This window comes from Macaca nemestrina, chromosome 17 (genome assembly GCF_043159975.1).
Source record: "Macaca nemestrina isolate mMacNem1 chromosome 17, mMacNem.hap1, whole genome shotgun sequence".
NCBI lineage: Eukaryota > Metazoa > Chordata > Mammalia > Primates > Cercopithecidae > Macaca > Macaca nemestrina.
In genome coordinates, this window is record NC_092141.1 from 78,445,218 (window position 1) to 78,470,616 (window position 25,399).

The window sequence follows — 25,399 nt, forward strand, 5'->3', positions numbered from 1 at the left end:
TAAGAACGAGGCTGGTGTGAAAAGTTTGAGAAAGCCGAGTCTACCATTGTGAATCACCAGTTTAATCCAATGATTCTCAACTGTGGCTGCTCATTTGTAAAACTCTAGTGAGCTTTCAATATCACTGTCCTCTAGGACTCATCCTCATAGACGCTGATTTAATTGGTCTGGGGAGGGGCCAATATACTAATTTTTTTTAAATGTTCTCAAGTCATTTTTATGTACAGCTGCGGTGATAACCCTGGGTTTCGACATATGATCTATGGACCTGACGTCAACTACTTTCTGTTTAGAAGGCTTATTTTCTTCAATTTATTTTAAAAAATCATCCAATTGCTTGATTTTTCTTTCACCAGTGTATTTTTTCTCTTACTTAGAATTTTCTCCAAAGAATCAGAACACTGAAACTTTTTACAGATGTTTGAAAAATGAACACCTTGAGAAATAAATGTTTTCTAATTGCAATGTGTGCACACGTATGTGGAAGTTCTAGATACGCATCATTGCTCTTCATATAATGACTGCCTGTGCCTACTCTCTCCTTATAACACCCTTAGTGTTTTCATGGCCGCCTACTAAGATATCCCCTTCTCTCTCGTTTTCTTTTATTTTAGCCCAGCTACCACAGTTCATTAATTAAAAAATTTTGAGCCATAGACATGTCCCAGCTTTCCTGAAACTGTCAATTCTATTAATACTGTTTGCTCAGTGTCATTTCATTTCTACTCAAGTAAGTCAGTTTGTCTTATATCTGGGTTTATTAAAAATAATATCCTGTCTCTACAAAAAATACACAAGTTAGCTGGGTGTAGTGGTGTACACGTGGGGTCCCAGCTACTTGGGAGGCTGAGGTGGGAGGATCGCTTGAGCATGGAAGGCTGAGGCTGCCGTTAGCCATAATTGTGCCACTGCACTCCAGCTTGGGTGACAGAGCAAGACCCTGCTAAAATAAGATAAAATTAAAATTAAATAAATAAAATATAATATAAAGTAAAATAAAATATGAAAATATCTAGAAACAAAACCCAAATCACTTTACCCTGAAAGTCATTAAAAGATAAATTTTCCTTCGTCAAAGTTTCAGTATTGTAGTTCTGGTAGAATGCTATACTTAAGAATATCAGTTGTCTAAAATAGTCATTTTGTTGGTATGGGAATTAAGAAATAGAAGGGAATTGTTAATTCTGAATTTTATGAGCATTCTTACTTAACCTCAATTTGACTTTTTCAGCATGTAAGCTCTCCTCTTCCAGGTCAATGATTTTTTTGCCTGCCACAAACCACCAATATATTTTCTTTGATATCCCTTAAGGATGAACATTATTTTTCAACTGGGTTGAAAAAGTCATCTTACACTCAAAAAGTAGCACTGATTTTCTTTTAGAGTTTATGACTGTCCTAGAAATTTATGGAAGCAATTTGATTTTTCATACGTATATTAACATATGGGTACATACCTCCATCCATTAGCAATCTAGTGATTTTACTTGTTTGATTACTGAAAGCTTGAGGTTTGATCTGGAGCTTGGTGGAAAGAATGGAAAAGTGATTTTTTTTTTTTTTTTTGAGACAGAGTCTTGCTCAGTCGCCCAGGCTGGAGTGTGGTTGCGCGATCTTGACTCACTGCAAGCACCGCCTCCTAGGTTCACGCCATTCTCCTGCCTCAGCCTCCCGAAGAAAAGTGATTGTTAACAGAGGAGTACCTCTTCTACCTCTTGTTGAACAGAGGGCTATTCCCTGTGCGCATAACTCCCCTTTATCAGCTATTATTTTTCTCATGAATAAAGCTGTATTATTGAGACATATCTTCATTAAAGAACCTTTTTTTCCTTGTGATCTCCATGTTTTTTTATATTTTTATTACATAGGCTATGGCCCTCCCTGACTTCTCAGAAAGTCTCAACTCTATGTGCTGAGTGGGGAAGGGAGGCTACGGATTTGGAAAGTGAAATATTTAATCTCAAATTTCAAGATAGATACATCTATGTTTTTATCTCCTACATCTGTCTTTGGTATGTAGAAAAAGAACACATTACCCACAGCCTAGGTAACCATCAGAGTATTTGTGAACTTGTATATGCTACCTCTAAGCATTTGATGTCACAATGCTATCATACACCTGCACCCAAGGAATCAACCTGGCACGATGCCATCTCCATGTTGCTAGGTACCGTAATTCTGTATCCAGGGAATTGACTTGGCAGCCACTCTTGTCTGGCGCATTAGTACTGATCACTGCTTGTTAGTTGACAGGAAATCACATAGTTTGTGGAGTGAAGTAGAAAAGCTCTTACAGGCTATCATCGCCACACTCAAAGTTAGACCTAGAGTCCAGAATTCCAGTTTTTGCATTTCTTTTGCAGTAACGTCTGACAAATGTTTCCTGAAGGAGAAAGAAGAGTTAACCATATGAACGCAAAGGAAAAAAGCAAACCCACAGTGGTTTCTTGCAAACCCTTCTTTTCTGTATTTATTTTGAGATAGGACTACGGAATGAGATTTTCTTCCTCTTTTTCCTATGTATCTCTTTCTTATCATAGGGATTTTAAGGAGTTCTTGGGTAGAGTTTTGTTGACCATGTCAGTCTTGTTTTGGGATTCATCATAGAGAAGTCTAATAGAGAAGTCTTGCTTTCTAGTCCTGCAGAGGGGTTAACAAACGAGTTCGCAAAAGACTGGAATCTTAGCCGGTTTCATCATAAACTCTTCCTATCGGTTCACAGAAGGAAGTCACTGGAAATCAACTGCCGAGTGCCAAAACAGCTGGACTTCCCTTTGGCTTTCTCTCCAGGCCTATTTAGGAAGCTGTGGGCCCAACTGACCAGTCTGATGGCATATCGAAGGGTAGTGGAGGCCCACTCAAGCATCGATATTGTCTGACTCAGAGAAGCTAGTATGAAACACAGTCAAATTCAGTCTCCTATTTGTGCAGGAAGGACAGTAAAAAGAGGCACTAGATGTTTATTTAGCTTTTGACAAGTGTACGCCTTGAAAGGCGCAATGTGTTTTTATTCTGTGGATGCACCAAATAGCCCTTCTTGGAAATGATCGGGAGAATTCAAATAGGCAGAAATCCTCTGGTCAGCACAAACTTCAAGCTAGCAATTCTCAAGACAGCATGAGCTGTTTTTTAGTGTCAGCTATGGTCAGAAGCGTGTGTTGTGGCATTTGGAAAAAGAATTAGGGCAGTTAGCTAATTGCACGCTTGAAAATGACAAGCCCCTTGAAAATTCAGAAGTCTGATTCCAGTTCAAAAAGAAATTGGTATTGCTTTGAACTCCAAAGTTGTTATTGTGTACTGAATTTCAAGTACTTCCTACTAAACATGGAAAATCTACTTTCCCCCCAACCTTATCCTGAGTATTTTGCTATTCTTAGCCCATGTTTTGAAGTGTTCTTGATGTAAAAGATGGAAAGAATGGGTTATATCAGTTACATTAATTTAATAAACAGCCTTGCTTTGCTGTGTAAGTATTTTCCATTCATATTCTGCGGTAGTGTTTGGGGCAGATTGTAAACTTTGTAATCAGGGGCCAGGAGTCCAGGAATAGCCTATTGGCCAGTAGTCTTGGAGGTTTCAGGAATCCTTAACACTTTATGATGGATCAACTAGGGTACTTTCCCATATTTTCTTTATACAGAGTTAACAAAACTGGAGATCTTTTTTTTTTTTTCTTTTTTGATACAGAATATCACCCTGTTGCCCAGGTTGGAGTGCAGTGGCACAATCTCAGCTCACTGCAACCTCTGCCTCTTGGGTTCAAGTGATTCTTGTGCCTCAGCTTCCTTAGTAACTGGGATTATAGTCACCTGCCACCATGCTCAGCTAATTTTTGTATTTTTAGTAGAGTCGGGGTTTCACCATGTTGGCCAGGCTGGTCTTGAACTCCTGACCTCAAGTGAGCTCAAGTGATCCACCTGCCTCGCCCTCCCGAAGTGTTGGGATTACAGGCGTGAGCCACCGCACCTGGCCGAGAAATTTTTATAAGCTGTTCCAGAAGTGAAAAGATATCCTGATTCAAAATCAGTATTTTTAAAAATAATTTTTAAATTATTTTAAAATAATTTTTAAAAATACTGTATTTTTAAAAATACAGCATGTAAAAAAATACAATATTTTAAAAAAATACAGCATTTAAAAAATACAGTATTTTTAAAAATGGAGATATTTAAACTCATCTATCTGTTGGTAAGGTTCTATACCTTACCCCTGTCATGCTTAGCTTCAGAGGGCGAGGCAGAGCTCACGCCACACGTACTAGGTCTCATTTGCTCAAAATGATCCATTTTATCTCTTCTGCTAAATATAAAGTCTGCTAAAGTCCTTTTATCTCTTCTGCTAAATATAAAGTAAAAAATCGGCACATTTTTACATTTGAGAAACAAGCTTTTCTTCCTGACATTGTTGTTGGCTGATGAAAGCTAGTAACGGAGTGGGCCTGGGTCCTCAATGAGAATGTTCCAGATGCAATGCAGAGTTTAAGTTCTAAATAGAGACACCAGAATCAACCATTTGAATATTGACTGTGGATTTAATGTTGTGCTTGTGCTTTTTGTTATTTACTTAGTGTGTTACATTGTTCCAACGATAGAGAAGAATTTCTGGTTTTTGATTTGCTTTGAACAATAGTGGGAAATTCAGGGCTTCTAGCCTGTTTGTTATTTTTACTAGGGTCTGTGTGCAAGTCAGCAATACTCCTGGGATCACACTGCTTCTTCTGTGTTTCTTTCTAGGTAAACTAGCTCTTGAACTTAGAAAGAAACACTTTGGCTTCCTGGGGCTGAGGGCAGGAGACGGTCGTGATGAGAATGTGCTTAAAGACAGACGAACCAGCTGGAGATGTTCCTTTTAAGTGAAGGGGAGAGGAAGCAGCAACAAGGAGGGACCACCTGTTACACATAGCACAGCGTTTCTTTCTCTCTGCACTATTGACATTTTGGGCTAGATTGTTCTTTGTTGTGGTGGATTGCCCAGTGCATTGTGGGATGTTTAGCAACATCCCCAGCCTCTACCTATTAGATGCCAGTAACACCCTGCCACCAGGTGTAACAACCAAAAATGGCTCCTGACAGTTTCCATATATCCCCTGGGGAGCAAAATGACCTCCAGCTGAGACCCACCCACGTAGACCCTCAGCATCTAGGTACCTACAAAACCATCAGTGGGAGTTACACGGACTCATTCATTTCACTCAGCACACATTCCCATATCAATCGGACTTTGCCAGCTGTTAATTCCTCTTTCTAATGCGCTCTTATTTTTATCCTCAGTTGAGATGAAACGTTCTCTCATAGGTTGTCTGGTCAGTGAGGTCACTAGGTCCTAGGTCTGCCCTCAGTTCCAGGTTGAAACTTCTGTCCTCACATCTACCTGTACCCTGTCTCAGGTTCCCTGGCTTCCACCCACAGCATTGCCTGGAATAAACTGGTAGGCTGATTTTAAGTTGTTTTGGTTCAAAAACTTTCTCTCTCTCTCTCTCTTTTTTTTTTTTTTTTAATTTTATTTCGTTTTAAACCACAGTTTCTCGAAGTGCCTGAACTACTTCGTTGTCTCATGGTTCTGTACCTTACCCCATCATGCTTAGCTTCAGAGGGTGAGGCAGAGCTCATGCCACACATACTAGATCTCATTTGCTCAAAACGATCCATTAGCTCAAATCCCAGCAACCTAAGAATCAGTTACATTTTGATTCCTCCAACTCCAGGCAAAATTCCTTTCCATTCCAATGCCAGGCAAAGCTCCTTTTCATTCATGGATGATTTTGTGGCCCACTGGGCACAGGAGTCTGTAGGTTGCCTTGCAAATCATAGTTTTCAAAATCATCTTTTTCTCCATTCTGTAACCTGGGATTCCACCTCTAAGTAAACTGTTTCTTTTTTTTTTTCTTTCCTTTCTTTTTTCTTTTTTTTTCATTTGAAGGCCAGAGTTGGATAAAGGATAGGGATGGGCTGAGGATGGGGTGATGGGTTGGTCTCTTCATCTTACAGTTTTATTACCGTTAAATAATAAGTAACAGCACTTATTGCCTCCGGTATCAAATGTTATTAAACGTATGTGTCAACAGAGAGCAGAATAACCAGAAGTCACCTGACAATAACACATGACCGGAAAGTATTTCTAAAAGAATAATTGCTGTCACTGAGTGTGCTTTCTCTTTTATCGGCTGTCGTAAACAGGTCTTATTACCTTTGTCATAAACAAGTAGTATTACCTTAGAAATGTTATGGGGGCTGGGCACAGTGGCTCACACCTGTAATCCCAGCACTTTGGAAGGCTGAGGCACGTGGATCACTTGAGCCTAAGAGTTCAAGACCAGCCTGGGCAACATGGTGAAACCCTGCCTCTACAAAAAATACAAAAAATTAGCCAGGCATGGTGGCACATGCCTGTAATCCCAGCTACTCAGGTGGCTGAGGCAGGAAGATCACCTGAGCCTAGGGAGGTGGAGGCTGCAGTGAGCCAAGATTGTATGCTCCTGCACTCCAGCCTGGGCAACAGAGCCAGCACCTGTCTCAAGGAAAAGAAAATAAATATTAGGGGTTTATTGCTTCTATCTCAGGCAGGTTTGGTTAGGACTATATAAAAGCAAATTATATATTCATGGGAAACAGAAGCAAAAAGAACCAGGTACCTGACAGTGAAGAGATAACAAATGGTGATGTAAGAAACACCTGCCAATTTCTTTGTCTGTGGAAACGGCATTAAAAGCTGCATTGAGGAAAGTAGATATTTTTGAAATATAATGGCTTTAGATCAGAAAAATTAGTCTGTATGTCATTGGTAAAGTATCAAAAGGAAAGTGCACACACACACACACACACACACACACACAAACACACACAACTGTTTTTCCCATTAAGGTACAACCAGGATGATTTAAAACATAATACATAAGCGTTACAGAAGAGGAAAGTCAAGATAGGAGGCTGTGTTTTCAATACACTTTTAAAGCTAATTATGTTTAGTGTTCTACAGGTTCTGAAATCCTTGTCTAATGAAAATACATATGGCTTCTAGATTTTAATGATTTTTTTTTTTCTTTAAGCTTAAAGAAGAATTCCAAAGAACGGCCTACATACCCAGAGCTAATGGTGAGTATTGTTGGAAATGTAAACATGAGTATACTAATAGCTATAAAAGGCAAAGTCACTAAGACCTAAATTATCATCACATCACCATGTTGGAAGAGTTGGTTCATTGAGACATCAGTGACAGGAATTGAACTCCAGGTAAGAGAGTTAAAGAGTTCATCCTACATCCTTCTTAAACATAGGTTGGAACCTGTCACTATTCTTAGCAACTTTTTTCCAGGCTGATAAACCTGTTGTGATACAGAGCAAATTATGTGTATACGATTTATATTTTTGAATTTAAAAGATATGAGAAGCCACATATTACTAAGATAAAATGAAGGAAAGTATGATTTAAGAGATTTCAATAATGAGAAAAACTTAAATGCTATTTGACTGATCAATTTTTGATAAAATATCTGGCCTAAATTAGATGAACAACTTTTTGGTGGTAGCTAGGGAGGAAAAAAAAAATGTTTGCTTTTTGTTTTCACTTTGGTGGAAAAAAGTAAGACGAAGCATTATTAGCTTGAATTGTACTCCCTCAGCATTCACAGTTTATCACTTGCTGTATCTATAAAAAGCAAGAGTGAAAGTAAGATCTTAACATTGTTGTATTAAAATAACTTCTCTTAAATTGTTGTAACTATAGGCAGGGCACGGTAGCTGCTCATGCCAGTAATCCCAGCACTCTGGGAGGCCGAGATGGGCAGATTGCTTGAGCCCAGGAGTTGGAGACCAACCTGGGCAACATGACGAAACCCCAACTCAAAAAAAAGTACAAAAAATTAGCCAGGCATGGTGGCATTTGCCTGTAGCCCCAGCTACTCAGGAGGCTGAGGTGGCAGGATCACTTGAGCCCGGGAAGTTAAGGCAGCAGTGAGCCGTATTTGTGCCACTGAATTCCAGCCTGGGTGATAGAGTGAGACCTTGTCTCAAAGAAAAACAAACAAACAAAAAAAACTCGGTAACTACAATTCTAAGCTAATTACTAATGATTCTAAGCTAAATACAAATGGCAAGGACCTAAACTTGGCAATGCTTTACTTTATCTAAGTGTATGTTGAATGAAGGAGAAACACATTTTTTAAGGGGGGAGAAATATATAAAATTCAGACTATTTGCTAATCTGTGTTAACTCTTTCCTAGATTTGTTTCAATTATCAAGGTTTTCATTTTAGTGGGGGAAAGAAGAGTCACGTTCATGCACAATTTCAAAAGCAATAAAACACTGACACCCTTGCTGACTGGAACACATCAGTGTTTCTTACTGGAATTCATCAGGCATTAAATGCTTCCTCCTCTGCTATCCCAGCCACAAGCCCCGCTGTCTTCAAGACCAACTCAGTCTTAGAAGCACGGATTCCTAATGTCAAATGCTGTGGTGAGGTGGCTTAGATATGAGGAAGCACAGCTTGGAAATGCCGAGTCAGGAAGAATTATAGAAAGCTGATCAGGAAGATGCATGACAGCTACAGCCAGTCACATAGGTTTTCAATTCTGTTGCCTAAGCTTTGATTGAAGATTGAACCGTTTTGCAACTGGATGAACTGGAGACGAGGCCATCTCCTTGGGCCTCCCCTGGGTCCGTTAAAAGGCAGCCCCCTGGTACTCAGCACTCGACCAGTTTTATTCAACTAAAACTCACAGTTAAATAAGGAAATATGAGTAATGTTTGAGAAAATCCTAGCATGCTACATGTTTAAGTTGAATATTTTCTTCCTGATTATTTTTTAATAGCCAGTCAAAGGCTTTTTCAGTTCTGTCTACTCTTTTTACATATGCTTATGCACCTGCTAGGGCATTTTTGAATTAATTTCACATAAAATACAGTAGATATAAAGTTTTTCTTGTAGGATACTGTGGAGCCTGTAATCCTATTTTATTTATTTGTTTATATTTTATTTTTTATTTTTTAGAGATGGAGTCTCATTATGTTGCCCAGGCTGGTCTCGAATTCCTGGGCTCAAACGATCCTCCTGCCTGCGCCCCCCCAAGTAGCTGGGACTACAAGTGTGCACCTGTATTCCTATTCTAAAGTCACCATGTTTTGTAACTAATTTCAGATAAGAAGAACATTTTCTATATGTTTCTGGCTATTTAAAATACAGAACTTTTTTTTTTTCTTCTTCCAAGTGGTTTCTGATCAGAAATTTCACTGAAACATGCTTGAGAAAAAGAATGATTAATATACATGGGCAGCTGAAGTCGAATTCTACATTTGCAATATGTTCTAATCCTGTGATATTTTACGGCCTACATATATATTAATGTTATAAAATCATGTCGGTTCCCATTTTCTTCTCACAGCATTCGTCTTTGTGGTTCTGGAAATGGACTTGCCTTTTACGGCTATAACTATTCCCTGCTTTCCTGTGGAATTGAGGTTTTCAAATGGAAAATCTGAGTCCAAACTCCCTGACTTTAGCATTGAGAAAACACTTGCTGAGAGGCAATTGTTTAGATTTTAGGAGTTGGTGAGGAAGTATGAAGGAAAAAAATAATCCTTTTTCCAGGTGAAGGACATTTTAATTAAGGCCTTAACCTAGACATGTTCCTCTTATAGAAATCCCAAATGTTTCTCTCGCTAACATGGATTGAAGGGTGTGTATTCTTTAAGATCATCTCATGTGCTTGTTTTCTCAAATGTCACTGGGGAGTATGACTCAGTAGAATTTATTCTTCTAAAGTAGGTAGCAGCCAACTTTTTCTGTAAAGGACTAAATAGTAAGTATTTTAGTCTTCGTAGGCCATACAGTTGCTGTTTACAATGGCTGAATTCAGTGTTGCAATGTGGAAGCAGCCATATCCAATGTGTTAAAAAAAAAAAAAATGGGGTGTGTGTGGCTGTGTTCCAATAAAACTTTATTTAAAAAACAGGAAGTGGGCTAAATTTGGCCTCTGGGTCACAGGTAGCTGATCCCTGTCCTAGATGATAATCATGAGAAATGATAAACCAGTTCATTCAAGTGATTGCCCAGTGAAATAATTATGTTCTCCAATTATCTTAGGAAGTTCTAGATTGAATTGTATCTTAAACAAAAATGCCTGAACCCATTCAAAACCATAGTCTTAAGGGATGAGGTGCTGTGCATGGGACAAGGAGACCTGCTGGTGACTGTAGCTTGTCTGTCTATTCCTCACAGTATGTTCATGGATCTCCATGTTTTCTTCAGGCACATCAGTGAGCCTAAATGGTGTAAAGTCCTCCCTTCTTGTCTCCCTGACTCCTCTTTTGGGAAATCCAGCCTGGGACTATAGTCTGAGTATTATTCATGCTCCCTCATTTGCCCATTTCCTGGTTGCTGCCCTTGCTAATCTTAATTCATTGTTTATAGAAGGGACTGGGTTCCCTCTTAACCTTTTGCAGCCTCAAAACCCACACAAGAAGGCAAGTCACACTTTCCATTTGACATCCCTACCCGTTTTCCCCTCCCCCTGGCCTTCTGGCTCTCATAGCATTTTCTCAGCCTGGGAATAAATGGAAAGATGCCTAGGGATTTTCTTTTTTTTTAAATTAAAGACTTCAAGTCAGGTTATTTAATTCATTTGCAGACTCAGGCTTCATCCACTGAGCTAATAGCCACTAGCAGAACAAAAGGCAAGGTGGGGCTGGCAGGTGTTGGAAGCAGTCACAAAGATAATCTGAGGTTTGGCCTGTCCTGTTTTGATAGTAAAAAACTTTTAAGGACGTTAAAAGATTTCCAAATGTCCAGAGGATGTGGGAAAGCTAATAAGTATGATGGTAGAGCCCTTAGTAAGTGTGCTGTGTATATGGTTACTAATCAGAAGTATGGCTGCTATTTAGTTTTTGAGGGAGCTCGGGAGGAAGGACCTGACACCCAGAGCTTCAGTTGATTTCATGAGTGTAAGGATCCGAGCCAGCACCCAACCTGTGTCCTCAGATGGGCAAAGGGAGAAAATCTCTTTTCCATTTTCTGAGTCATGATACTTAATCGTGACCAGCTATCTTCTTTGGGGTTTTAATTTCTTCGTTCCTTTCCCATTTGCTTTGTTTCCTAGAATTTCCATGGGTGCGAACTCAGTTTTCCACAGAGCTGACTCATCCAACCCTCCGCTGTCAGGTTTAAAACAAATATAATTAGAAAACCTACAGCTGGGCAACATAAAGGTTGGAAACTAAACTCCCTAAAGTCAGGGGAAACTGAGTCACTTATGCATCTGGATGTAAAAATGCTTACATTTAGCTACTCAACTGGTCACTGAAAATAGTACTACCAGGCAATCAAGGAAGTGAGCATGGGAGGTGAGACACGTGGGACTAAGTTCTACCTGTAGGAATTATCCTTTTTGGTTAGGTTTGGTTGATTCTATTTCCACTGGGTTTGGTTGGTTCTGTTTCCACTGTAAGAACTGTGGCTCATGACCTGATATATCTTTCTAAGTAGAGGTGGCGGTTCCGCTGTGAGAGCCGGCCACTTATTGTAACAAAATTGAGCAATTTGGGGAGAGTTGTTCTAGGGCAGAGAAAATGGCTTCCTGTTCAGAATTGTTTTGAAATGCATGACCTCTTGAATCACACACCATGCCTGTTCCCTTAGCAAAGCACAAGACTTGTTATGGTTTTATAATTTACTTGATCTGAGCTGTGTGGATAGAGACTCTTCTTTTCCCTTTTCAATCCTTAATCTCCGAGTTCAGTTTTCTCTGCATATAACTAGAGTTTGGCAGTCTACATTATTTTTCAGATGGATCAATTCTTCATCAGGAGAGACATAAGTGTAACTCGTGGCTTGGCAAATGGCTTTAACTGTTTCAGTCTAAACCAATTCTCCAATGTCAAAGGCAAGGGCTACCTTCCTTGCACATTTACTGTTCAACAAAATTGACTTCTCATTCATTCATCTTTTTCCTGAGAAATAAAAGTGCATACACCTGGCCCGGCATAGTGGCACATGCCTGTGATCCCAGCACTTTGGGAGGCCGAGGCAGGTAGATCACAAGATCAGGAGATCAAGACCATCGTGGTTAACACAGTGAAACCCTGTCTCTACTAAAAGTACAAAAAATTAGCCGGGCATGGTGGCAAGCACCTGTGGTCCCAGCTACTCGGGAGGCTGAGGCAGGAGAATCACTTGAACCTGGGAGATGGAGTTTGCAGTGAGCCAAGATTGCACCACTGCACCCCAGCCTGGGCAACACAGAGAGAACTCATCTAAGAAAAAAAAAAAAAAGTGCATACACCTATGAATTGTCTTATTATCTTACTACTATATTAGCCTAAAATGACCTTGTGGGGCCCAGGGCTATTTGTAAATCAGAGTTTGGGTTGTTTTTTGGTCAATCTTTGTATGTTGCCGTAGATGAAACTTACGTAGCATAATTACTTTTTTTTTTTTTTAGTTTAAAGAATATAGGGGAAACCTAGAGATATCAGGATGGAAAGAGTGACAACTAAGAGATACCTTTAAAACGTTTGCATCACTAGGTGTGTGCTTGATTTTGGAAAGGGTAGGAAGAGCCCAGCCTAACTCAAATAGGGTTACTTAATCCCTGTACCAAGCGGATCTATTCATTTGCTAATCTCATATATTGTTTGTCAGTGAGAAATATTAATGCCATGTTTTTTCTTTTTCTTTTCCAGCAACATCCATTTTTCACCCTACACGAATCCAAAGGAACAGATGTGGCATCTTTTGTAAAACTGATTCTTGGAGATTAAAAAGCAATGGACTTAATCGGTTGACCCTACTGTGGATTGGTGGGTTTTGGGGTGAAGCAAGTTCACTACAGCGTCAATAGAGAGTCATCTTTGAGATAATTGAACCCTTCCTCTGAGAGGGTTTTCTCTCCCAATTTTCTTTTTATTCCCCCTCTTGAGGGGGCCTTGGGATCTATAGTATAGAATGAACTGTCTAGATGGATGAATTATGATAAAGGCTTAGGACTTAAAAAGGTGATTAAATATTTAATGATGTGTCATATGAGTCCTCAAGCTTCTCAGATTTCTCTTTTTCTTTACAAAATGAATGCATTAGCCCTGACAAAAAGGTGCTACAGTAGTGATGAAATTATAAGTAGATTTGTAGTTCGTCCCATTTATTATTTTAATATTTATGTTTAAGTGCTTGCTTGAAAAGATTCCATTTTATACAAGAAGGGAGATTCAAAAAAAAAAAAAAAGACAAGGTTGGGTTGGCAATATTTATAGGGCTTTTATTTTTTAAGTTCAATTGTGTCTGTGATCCAGAAGAAATTATTTAATATGCATCTTTGAGAATATTATAAAAATATCAAAAAGGAGCTCTTCTTGTGACATGTCTGTTCCAGCTGTTGTGACTGCTGCCATTTTTGCAAACATCTGCCCAATCCTGGGTGATCACCACATCTTTTAGGGGAAGTGGCGAGATGCTCTGGTCATTACTCTTTTCCCCAACTTTGGAAAACGTAAAAATCACTCATATCACAGCTCAAAGAGTAAAACATTTGGTTCTCCTGACACTTGTGGTATAGTATTAGTGGAAAGTGATTCATAATATGATTTTATATCCACCTACCTATTCATCTACCTGTGTGTGTGTTTCTCTGTATATTTGGCAATTCGCAAGTCCTGCCAAATGGTTTCCATGAGCATCTCTGTTTGGTAAGGAGGACATTTGTCAGTTTTGAGGGGGAGATGCGTTAAACTACAGAAAAAAAATGGTGCCTTCTTCTGCGTTTGTCTCTCCTGCCATGTGTAAGTTCTAAGGATTGCCTTTGTAGTTAATGCACTCTTTGGCTTTGTTTGTTTTCTTGTTCAGTGAAGCAGCCTTACTATTCATAGAAGGGCTAGAATAGGAGAAAATTAAAGGTGGTGAGTAATTATTTGATAAGATGAGGAAATAATGGGAAAGGTTGAATTAATTCCTAGGCATGGACTACCAGACAACCACAAGTTGAGTTGAGGCCACATTTTTCTTTAGCAGCGTGCAATAGCTGACTCCTCTGTAGGAGATGAGCTTCATCAGGAGCTCCTAGCAGGTTGACTAAGCAACAGAATTTCTTTCTCATGGCTAAATATACCCACAGGTTCTTTGATTTGTAGCTCTAGGTTTCTTGATGATCAAGGAGTGAAGTAATTGACAGGGAAAATATAGACCTATGATGAATAACCAGGAACCATTGTTTTTGGACAAGGAAGGACAGAAGATTTTTATTTTAAAAAGAAAAAAGAAAACCATACTTTTTCTTTCTTGGCCTCAAGTTCAATATGGAGAGGATTGCTTCCCTGAATCCTCTCTTCCTTCCCCTTTTAGATTTTGAAGTGCAATCATATATTTTTCTCTGTTTGCATTTTTTCCTCTTTGTTCTTGACAAGGAAGAGTTGCTCCTGCCCAGAATGAGTGTGACACTTCCGAACACTTCTTCATATTCAGTTCCAAGATATATCTGTTTGATTAAACATGAGCTTCCTCTGCTCTGAGGCTACCTCTGTCCTCATTTTATTCTAGCCAGGAAAGGAGTATCACCCTAGTGATAATGGCCATTCACTTTCCCATCTCTCTTCCTAAATCTGGAAGTTCTTCTCTTTGAGACCAAGAGAAAAATTGCAATTGTGTTCCTTATTTTATTCACTCATCTATGAAAACAGGAAGCAATAGGAAAAAAAAAAAATCCGGTTACTCCATTTTAGCTTTTGGTGAATGATGTAAAGCAAATTGTCTCTCTGGTCCAGGTCCAATTACTCTTACCTGTTTTTCCACTTTGAGACATTTTAAACAAAATGTGTAACTTCTCATATGTATGCCTCTCCCATCTGTGAACCTAGGCCAAACTTGCAAAAAGAATCATATTAATAGTAGGGTAGAGAACAAGTTAGTCTATGGTTCTCAACCCTGGTGCACATTGGAACCATCTGGGAGCTGTGAACACTGTCGCTGCCAATGTTCCAGCCACCAGAGATTTGGATTTAACTGGTGGGGCCTAGGAATTGGTGTTTTTTTGTTTTTTGTTTTGTTTTGTTTTTTTACACACCTTCATGTGAAGCAGGGTTCAGAACACTGACCTAGTACCTTCTAAAGATAACTGACTTAAATTTACTTTCTTTTGAACATTTGCAGTGAGTAACATGCAGAGAGTAACAAGAACAGGTCCTATTTCTTTCCCTGTCCTCATCAGTGGAAATCTCTTTGTAACTATGAGAGAAGGCATGTTCTTGGGATACTGATAGGAAATTTAGAATACCTTTTCCCCAGAGAAGCAGTATTTTGCACTGTTATTAAATATCTTATGCGCTAAAGTCAAAAGAATGACTTGATAGCCTCACAAGACTAAATTTTAGAGCATGGTTTTGTGTTTGGAAAACTGTTGTAAGTTTCAATCAACTAGCTTTTGAAAAAGTCAAGATACCTAAACTATATATAAATTGGGAGTATTCTGTACATATAGATTTATATATAAAGACATCTGTATCCACGGATGACTCTCAAAATAGTTAATGCCTCACCAGCATAGACCATCTGAATATCAGCCCTGTCTACACCTCTCAATGTATTACAAAATCAGTATAGCTCTACAAAAGAGATCCTACTTATTTCCCCAAATGTATTTGATTTTGTTTCATATAATTGTCCATGTTATAATTTTTGAAAATGTTTATTAAAATAGTCATTTCTCTTGTGATATTATTAGTTTAAGAGGTATGCCCCAAAAAGTAATCTGCATAACTTTTAAGACAATTACCCTATGTTTGTATGTATCAATGAATATTGCCCACCAGAGTAGCCACCTTGAGAGACTCCGTATTTATATAAATAATGCTATTAAATTATTTTTACCATTTCTGTTTCAGAAAAGGCTTTAGAATCTGTTCCCTCCCCTGAGATGTGTGTCATCATTGGAGAATTATTACTTTTGTTGTTGTTGTTTGTTTTGCTTTTTACAAAAATCCTTACCAGGTGTTTCCCTCTGATTTACCTGCCTTGTTGATCAGATTTAGCACAAAGCTGTATTTGACAATTTCTAGAAGTTAAATCGTCCCTCAGAGCTGGAGTTTTAGCATCACTGAATCTTTGTAAAACACCATGTCATGGGCTCTGAAGATAATTTCAAATGAAGATTTCCACACCCCGCCCCCACCACCCCTGCCCAAAGGGCATGATTATTTTTAAGTAGAGTCATTCTTCCCCCAGAATAAGTGTAATCTCCCGAAGTGACTACTTTGAAGGAGATAGAACCCCCATAAAGGTATAAGTTTGTTGATAAAATATCAGGTAGTCACCGATTTTGCATGTGAAAGTCACCTATTTGCTATGATTGAAGGCCCTGATGACGGGGAATAATCTATTTCTTCCTAAAGACTGTGTTTGGTCACACTGATTTAATCAGAAAAAAAATGGGTTTAATAAGCAGCTTCTATCACATTTAAGCCATCTGAAATGGAAACGAGTATGTATGGGCATGGCTTGAAATTGTTTACATTTTACAGTTCTTGTATATCCTTCAAGCCTAACAAAAAATTGTATGTGCCAGAGATTCCTAAACTTTCTGTGTTCAGTTGTCTTAGTAATTTTTTTCATGGTGCCCCAGGCCAAAATGTATACTTAATAGTTCAGTGTTTTAAGTAATTAGGTCCCAACAGCTTAATAATAGCAGTTTGCACAGTGTCCTGCATATGACACTACGTTTCCCTTAAAAATTTCTAACATTGGCTGAGCACGGTGGCTCACGCCTGTAATCCCACCACTTTGGGAGGCTGAGGTGGGTGGATCACCTGAGGTCAGGAATTTGAGACCAGCCTGACCAACATGATGAAACCCCATCTCTATTGAAAATGCAAAATTAGCCGGGCGTGGTGGCACATGCCTGTAATCCCAGCTACTCAGGAGCCTGAGGCAGGAGAATTGCTTGAACCCAGGAGGCAGAGGTTGCAGGGAGCCGGTAATGCGCCATTGCACTCCAGCCTAGGCAACAAGAGCGAAACTTCATCTCAAAAAAAAAAAAAAAAACAAAAACTTACAACATCTTGCTAAGCCTGTGAGCGTGCTGTGGTGCCTTGGGATATCTCAGTACATAATTTGGGGACCACAGATATCTGTTATGCCAATGTTTGCACTGTCTGCTGTTGGTGACCCTCAAAATGGAATTCTTGGCCATTCAATTCTCCACATTATTTCACTCTTTGTTTTGTTATTATTAGTATTGTTATTGCTTGCCATTGGCTAATTGATTTTTTTTTTTTTTTTTTTTTTTTTGAGACGGAGTCTCGCTCTGTTGCCCAGGCTGGAGTGCAGTGGCCGCATCTCAGTTCACTGCAAGCTCCGCCTCCCGGGTTTACGCCATTCTCCCGCCTCAGCCTCCCGAGTAGCTGGGACTACGGCGTCCACCACCTCGCCCGGCTAGTTTTTTGTATTTTTTAGTAGAGACGGGGTTTCTACGTGTTAGCCAGGATGGTCTCGATCTCCTGACCTCGTGATCCGCCCGTCTCGGCCTCCCAAAGTGCTGAGATTACAGGCTTGAGCCACCGCGCCCGGCCAGGCTGATTCATTTTTTAATTGCAACCCTATTCTTTGCTGTTCACCAGTCCTGCAATGCCATAGTGTCTTAGTCTAGAAAAATGCAATACTCACAAGCCCCAGCATCGGAGGAGGCTGGTGCTAAGATGGACAGGGTTCCTGATTTCTCCCATTGAATTGATTTAGTGTCTTGGGAATTATAATCTCAAAGGAGGCAGAGAGGGGTTAATATTTCATAGTTTATCACTAAAATGTCTTTGTTGATCAAGGGGCTTTATTAGTTATGCTCAGAGAAACAATTCTGTTTCTCTTAAAAGTGTCTAACAAAACACCTTTTTCTTTGGCCTGAAAGGACAATGGATACCTAGTTCCTAATTTCCTACCCAAATGCTGTTTTGGCTATGTTACTCCCTCTGACCTCGAAGGTAAGATTTGTATGTTTATAAAATTTATTGGAGCTGGTAGTCAGATCTAGTAAAATGAATTAAATGTCTATTGTGCTGGGATTTTGCCTTCTTAACATCTATCTATGACTTGAAGAGGGATTTCTTGGCTCAAAGGATCTTCTGCTTTTAATGAATTAGCAAGTGAAAAGGTATTCGAATAAATGTCAACTTCATAGGACTTTTTTTTAAATTTTAATTTTGCAAATAGAAGGTGCAGTTTTCAGTTAGGCCTCTGAAAGTTTGCATAGTCAGATGGAAAAATGCCAGAGTAATCTAGGAAGAAGGAGCTACCAGACCCAATAGAATAGAAAGAAAGCTATTTTATTCTAGGAGGTCTGTGTTCCTTTTGTGTTTGAGTGGCTCTAGCACCGTTAAATGTGCTGACAACTAAAGATGCTTCTTGGGGGTTTTTTGTTTGTTTTTTTTTTTTTTGGCTTTAATTTGGGTACTATGGATTCTTTTGGGAATCTATTGAAAGCTAGGACCTTTTCCCTAGGAAAATTTACATTGTATATGAAACATAATTTTGCAAACTTTTTTTTGTTGTTGTTGGGAGGAGGCTGCAGTTTGTATAGCCCACAGGATCAGTAGCTCTGTTCTGTAGAATATTGACTGTGACATCCTAGACCAGGGTTGGCAAATTTTTTCTGTAAAGGACCAGATAGTAAATATTTTTGGCTTTGTGTTTTATACCATCTCTGTCACTCAACTCTGCTGTTGTATCGTGAAAGCATCTATAAACAATACACAAATGAATGAGCCTGGTGGCTGTGTTCCAATAAAACTTTATTTACAAACAAAGCAATGGGCCAAATTTGGTCCACAGGCCCTGGTTTGCCAACACCAGTTTTAGAGCATTAAATATAAAACTCTAATTGATTAACTAGATGTGTAGAGCTCTTCCATTTTAGTGACTATTGAGCTCAGCTGCTGTTGAGGCAGATTAGGAAAATGGACATAGGAAACTGGTTTCAGAAAGGATGAAGACTGTTCAGTTCCATGAAAGTTGCTTGTTAATTTTCTCAGGTAAGTATGAATTGTTCTGGAAGCTGATAGAACAATTTTCTTCAGATCAAACTGAGTACTTACTTTTTCCATTTCTATGCAGTCACCAACATAATTTACTTCAATTTGGAAATAAATGTCACACTTCTCTTAGTTGTTAACTGTATCTTTGGCTTAGGTTATTTGCATTTTCTTTGTTTCTTTCTGTAGTGTGGTTTATACACAAGGAGAATCATGAACCCAGACACTAGTCAATTTCTCTATTCCCTGAACTGTACTGAGATTGGGGAATTTGGGAGATCAGACTTACCTCAAATGTAGAAGAAGACAGATGGAGTTCTTAACCTTTTCCAACTCATCCACCTCAATTATTTGTTCACATTTTAAGGAAGTAGGAAAGGGTAGTTTGAAATTACAAAATTTGTTCTCAGGTGTTCTTAAAGCTCCCTGTTCTCACTGCGACAGAAGACTCAGGCCTACCCCTTTTGTGCTGTCCCACAAAAGTGAGACGAGTACTTCTCTTTTTTTAATCATTGGTAAATTTCAATTTTAAGGAGCCTATGGAAAATGCCTCCTTTCTGATGTGATTTTCTTGGGTTGCTGGCCCTAGTTGAATTTCTGGGCCCTGTACCCTCTAGTGGAAGTCCTGTCTTCCCTATAGAACCAGAACAGCTATGTAATTTGCTTCACCTTCTGTTAAGACTTGCACTCTCTTTGCCATACAGAATGCTATAAAAATGACAGTCTGCCAGTGACTGAAGCTTTCTCATTTTTTTTCTTCCAGAACAATAGCACACATCTTGGTTAAAGCTATAGTCTCTTTATTATTCAGAAACATTCTTTTTCCTGCTGCACCATTGGGGAGACATACCTTATGCTTAGAATGATAATTGGAAACTCCTTGAGAGGGCATATTGAAGTATTTGATCTGGCAGTTTACCTAAAAGAATGTTTTCTCTTCACCTAGGGAAATAAAACCTGAATTCCAGAGCCTTCAAAAGAAATTATCCTTCCAGGGGAAGCACATTGCCACCAAATACATCACTCGCTACCTGTTCCTGGTGACAACACAGAAGATGTGTTATTTTTCTGAGGTTTAGAAAGTCATTGTTTACAGCTATGCAAATATCATTGTGCTATTACAGATTTTTCTGATGAAGTCGTTTGAAATCAAGACGTTAGTTGAAGGTAATCTTTTCAGTTTCTGATCCAAATTTCTTTTTCAAGCAAAATTCCTCTGAAAGCCTCTTTCCTTATAGACGTGATAAAGGCACTAGCCTAAGCAGAAACATAACGTAAAAAACTCTGTAGTAGGGAACTTTTGTTGGTGAGAAATCAGTATTGTCTTGTAACACAAACACATATTAATAGAACTTAAAAATATTCAGCCTAATTCCTTGGGACTTTCAGTATCTTGACATCACTTGTATTATCATTTCAACTTGGAAATTGAGCCCTTTATTTTTGGGAGTTTACAGTTAAATTTTGGAAGACCTGTATTTCTTTCTTAGATGTTGTCAGTATGAATAGAATTTTTTTGTGGGCAGTTCATCTTGATGTGCACCGTAGCTTTCTCCAGTTTATACTTTTGCATTTCTGAGATTCAGGGTCTTTCTTAAGAAAGGAGGCTAATGTTTAAGACCTGGAGGCTGAATTCAGGGAGAGTATTGGCAAGTTTAAGCACTTCCTTGTGTCTTAATGTGGGAAACAGAACTTTCTAAGTAATCTCTGGAGTTTGTAGCTTAGACCAGGCCTTCAAAAGTCTTCTCTGTTTTCCTTTGCTGCAGTTTGCTTGTTATTTCTCTGCCGGTCACAGATGACCTGGACTGACTTAATGTTTTTGTGGTAAGGAACTGATCTGGCCATTTTTATATATCAAAAATCAAAGTCAACAATTTTGTATCAGTCTGCCTAAATGAACTCTATTGTTTCCAGTTCTTAAAAATTTAAGGGCTATCTAAGAAAAGTTTAAGCAAAACCCTCATTCAAAACATGCGACCTTATAATAAGAACTTCCTTTAAAAGACAAGCAGCAAGGTTGGGTATCCGATTTCGCTAAGTAATATTCTACTGTGGTCAGAAATGAGTCATTTGCATCATTTGGTCACTACCAATATTTGTACTGGAGTCTGCAAGATATTTCAACAAAGTAAGTCAAACCACTGTCTTAGGGGATTGTTGCTGGACTTTGGAATATAAGACTGAACAGTGATGTGAAGTCATGTTTGGGGGCTGGAAGAAGAGATAAATGCAAAGGGTGGTGCTAAATTAGGAACCCCTTGAAGGAGCAAGCTGATTAAAAAGAAAGCTGGCAGACAAGTATATCCTTTAATTTATTTGCAGTGTTACTGTATTATAGAGATGATTTCCTATGGGAAAACCCATAAAAAAGTCAACCCTTTATTGTTATTTTTTCCTTAAAAATACTAAGCTATAAGAAGATTCAGAGAGTGGCGTTAATTTGGATATCAGAACATTTTCTTTTGTATCCCTAGTGTTATTGATTTGAAGGAGCTACCATTTCAGACAGATGGCTGAACAAAAGTAAATGATTAACGGGAAATATGATGGTTGAGAAGAAGGAACAGTATGCCTCAAGCATTTTTAGAATATACACCTCATCCATCAGCCTCCTCTGGGTAAAGAAGCACAAATACCAAAACCTGAGCTCCTTAACCTTTGGTTCCAGAGGGCAGACATTTTTAAGAAAGGTGGATGTTAGAGAAGGTTACCTGATGAGCAGACTTCTTTCCCATAATGCAGAGAACTGTGAATGTTCTTAGAAATACACTACAAGTCTTCACCAGATGAACTAGATTTTATCATTTTAAAATATAATACTGAAAGCCAGTTTGAAGTTTCAGAAGCCATGCATTATAGGGAAGAAGTAGTTGTTTTATTTTATTTTTCTGATCTCAAGTTGTTTGTCCTGTTGTATGTCCAATACTTGGGGAGATAAGAGTGAGGTACAGCTGTGGTTTTCAGACCATATTCACTGGTGCCTCTGAGGGTCTCTTGTTGTGAACAGAAGGGAAAGAGAGTGTGATGAAGGTGAACTCTGCCTATCTGAACCTCTGTCAACCTCCAGTCAGAATATCTGGCTTCTAGTATTGTTCCTTTTAACTGGAAGTCTCTGTGGCCATTAAACACTTGGGAACGTTGGATTAAATGACCACTTTAGAACTTTAAACAGTCTCAAATATGGGAAATTTTATAGCCAACCATGGCTGTGAGTCCCTGGCTTTTACTGTATTGAGTATGCTCACAGAAATAGGGAGATAGGTGGCAAGAAGACAGGGTCATTTAATTTTAATTGAGCATAAATCATTTTGAAAGAAAAGTGCAAGGAATTGATGTGTGACAGCCATGCGTTATAGATCCTTACATGGGGTATTTTCCTAAAGTGGTTGAGAATGACCTGATCTTTGTTCACCATCTCAGTGACAAGGAGTGGAGTGACTGGGCTCTTCATATGCAGTGGAATTTTTACATTTCTAGGTTTGCCGAGGCAGGAGTTACCATTTTTGTTCATTGACCTATCAGAAAAAAAGCAAATCCTTTGGACAGTGTTGACACAGACAGGGTATGGTCTGAGACTCAAGCTAACAGAGCTACCCCTTGCTGCATTTTACAAAGGTGTTATAGGTGGAGGAGGGTAATGGAAACCTGGTACAGCTTTTAGAAGCTGGAAGCTATGGTGGTGTATCTGTCATGAACTGCACACAAGGGAATGCTTCACCACCAACTGAGTCATATCAGGTGCCTTGTACACACACATAAAGAGTCTGGTGAATTCTGACAGTGTTATGTTTGCCACTAGAGCAAATTTAACAGCTGGGGTTTCATAGCAACTGTTTCAGAACACTATATGTGCCAAAAATTTACATTGGGCAGCAGTTTGTAGTGTTCTTGGCCAATCTCTGCATAAAAGCCACTTGAGGAGTTTTGATTAAGAAAATTCTGTTTATCTCCTGTATTACCTCTGTGTTTGATTGATTCTTTAGTCTCAAATTTATTTTCTGAGTGGAGTGATTTTCTATATGAACTGAAATGATGTTTTAATAGAATAATAGGTATTTTTAGAGGAAAAGTATTTTTGTGTGTGTGTGTAATTACACAACTAGGACATATTTCCTATGACACTGAGTCATCAAATTAAGTCATTTAAAACTGAAAGAGGTGTTAGGAATGTAGTTTCAAATTATTTAAATACATGAACAGTTTTCTATATATTTTGTGAAAATCTTGAGGAGACACTAGAATTTCTTTATGGAATTGAACTTTACAAGAAGTTTAATAAAAGAGGTGGATTTCTTCAGCTTTCTTTGTGCTTCAGTTTCATAGCTGAAAATGCTGCTTCCATTTATTAATATGGTCTTTGTAAGAAAACACAACAACACGTTTTCTTACCTTCTGTAAATTTTGAGATAGACACATGTTATTTGTGTATATGATTGATTGTTTGCCTATGTTGCACCCTAAAGTTATTTTCAAACCATTGTCTATTGTAAAGAGAGCCTTTGGGCTCTGATGCTAGAATGAGGTAGTTCCATAAGCTAGTTAGGAGCTTGCTACCTCTTCTTGATACCTGAAATATTCTGAAAGGAGATTGGAGAGGTCCTATGCACCCCTGTCTTTCAAAACCCATCTCCAACACTTCAAAGTAGCGTCTCTGGGGAGTCTGAAATAAAAGAATGAATGCTATTCAGTGGATTCCCTCATTGAGGCCCCCATCTTTCCTGCCAGGTGCAGCTTTTTCTGGGTGGAATCATCTCTTCTTTATGGATTGCCGCATTGTCTCTTTGTGAATGAGGCAGGCTGAACTGTAGAGCACGAAACTCATTAGAAGTTTATAAAGGAAAGACCTCTAAAGCATGTGGGTGGAGTGTTTCCATGCTCTTGAGGTGAATATTAAAGTTAAATTCTGGCCTTTGGGAACTCTTTGCTTGTGAGCTGAAGAAGGAAAGAAGGAGTTGGGGGTGTATATCAAATTTTGTGTTTTTCTATATGGAAATATATGAGCATCAAGTGATCACTTCAATAAGGCCTCAGGATTGTATTTAAAATACCTGTTTTGTGGGACAGCATGCCTTTGTTTTCTTTGCCTGTTGGCTTTGGTGGCTCCAAACATTTTCATTTTAGGCTGGCTTTCCTGTTACCCAGGTTGTGTGCATTTTTTTTTCATTTGAACTATTGTTTATCATTATTAATGATGTTATCTCAAAATCCTAAAGCCAAGGAAATAGCCAATATGCAGGACTTGCAGTAGATATAAGCATTGGTGGTAATGTAGGTTAAGTTTTAATAGTGTTCCCAGAAATATACTGAATTGAGGGATAATATAGCTTTAAAGAAATTATGTTTGTTTTTAACATTTGGAGAAGCCACCTGTCCTGGGTCCCTATTCTTGAGACACTCATCTTTTCATGCAAACACCATTGATGGGGGACAAGCCTGGATGATTGACTTCTATCAGTCAATAGACAAAGAATTATAGTAGTTGCCAAAGGTGAGGGTAATTTTGCCTTACAAGTATGTGGGTCATTCTGTGGTGAAATTTCCCATCACATCTAGTGAAAAACAACCTTTTCGTTTCCCTCCTTTCTAATCCAAGATCATATTTTTAAAGTAGGTTTCTGATGTATCACGAAATATTTCTGTGAATCTGTGTTTTTGACCAAGGAAATGGCTGAGATGTTAAACCACATGGTTGTTCCCCGGTTCATCTGGCTACCGTTCTGGGTCCCCTCTGACCACCTCAAAAAGAAAATGAAATTGGGAGATTAAATCAAGCTTGACCTCCTCTTTTAATGAGGAACTTTCACATCGACTTCCTATCTCAGGATATTCTTCAGTTTCATACTGCTGAGGAGAAAGGAACAAGCTGCAGACACTGTAACTGGTCTCCAGATGTGTGTATATGCGTGTAAAACTTCACACCGTGTGTGTTTTGTTCAATGTTGTGTCAATCTACAAACTGACTCAAACAACAGTTTAACGATAGAGAAGACAGTGATAATGGCAAAAAAACACCCAACCACCTTTTTCCGTCAAAGTGCTTGCTATGACTTTCATAGCTGGGCCAAGCAACATTAAGTATTCAGGAGCAAAGTGTTCTTGAAAGAAATGGTGTGTTGATCTCATAAGAAAATGTACAACCAATAAAAGACATTTTAAAAAGCGTAGTGAGTCTGTACATTAATTGAGCTGTTGGAAACCCTGTGTTCCAGGAACATGGTATAAAAGGCTCTCCTGGTAAAAGCTTTCCTGGTCTATATAGTCTTGTTATTCTTTCTCTATGCTTCTCCTATTTCTACCACCACACTTCCAAAACAGACTAGAACAAAACCTAAGAACACAACAGTATTGCAGTTATATTAGTCTGTTTTCATGCTGCTGATAAAAACATACCTGAGACTGAGCA

At 38.7% G+C, this 25,399-nt stretch overlaps 1 protein-coding gene across 3 annotated transcripts in view; it reads left to right on the forward strand.

The window, feature by feature from the left end:
- Window positions 1–25,160, forward strand: part of LOC105469063 (mitogen-activated protein kinase kinase 6) — a 142,580-nt gene extending 117,420 nt beyond the window's left edge. For 2 of the 3 annotated variants that reach the window (XM_011719639.3, XM_011719640.3), the window contains exons 11-12: window positions 7,046–7,091; window positions 12,676–13,013. In XM_011719639.3, the coding sequence (XP_011717941.1) occupies window positions 7,046–7,091; window positions 12,676–12,753 (124 nt within the window). In that variant the 3' untranslated portion in view covers window positions 12,754–13,013. Of the gene's footprint in view, window positions 1–7,045; window positions 7,092–12,675; window positions 13,014–19,942 lie in introns of those variants that run through there. The other variant, XM_071083514.1, reaches the window with a different exon arrangement.
- The last annotated feature ends 239 nt before the right edge of the window (window positions 25,161–25,399 follow it).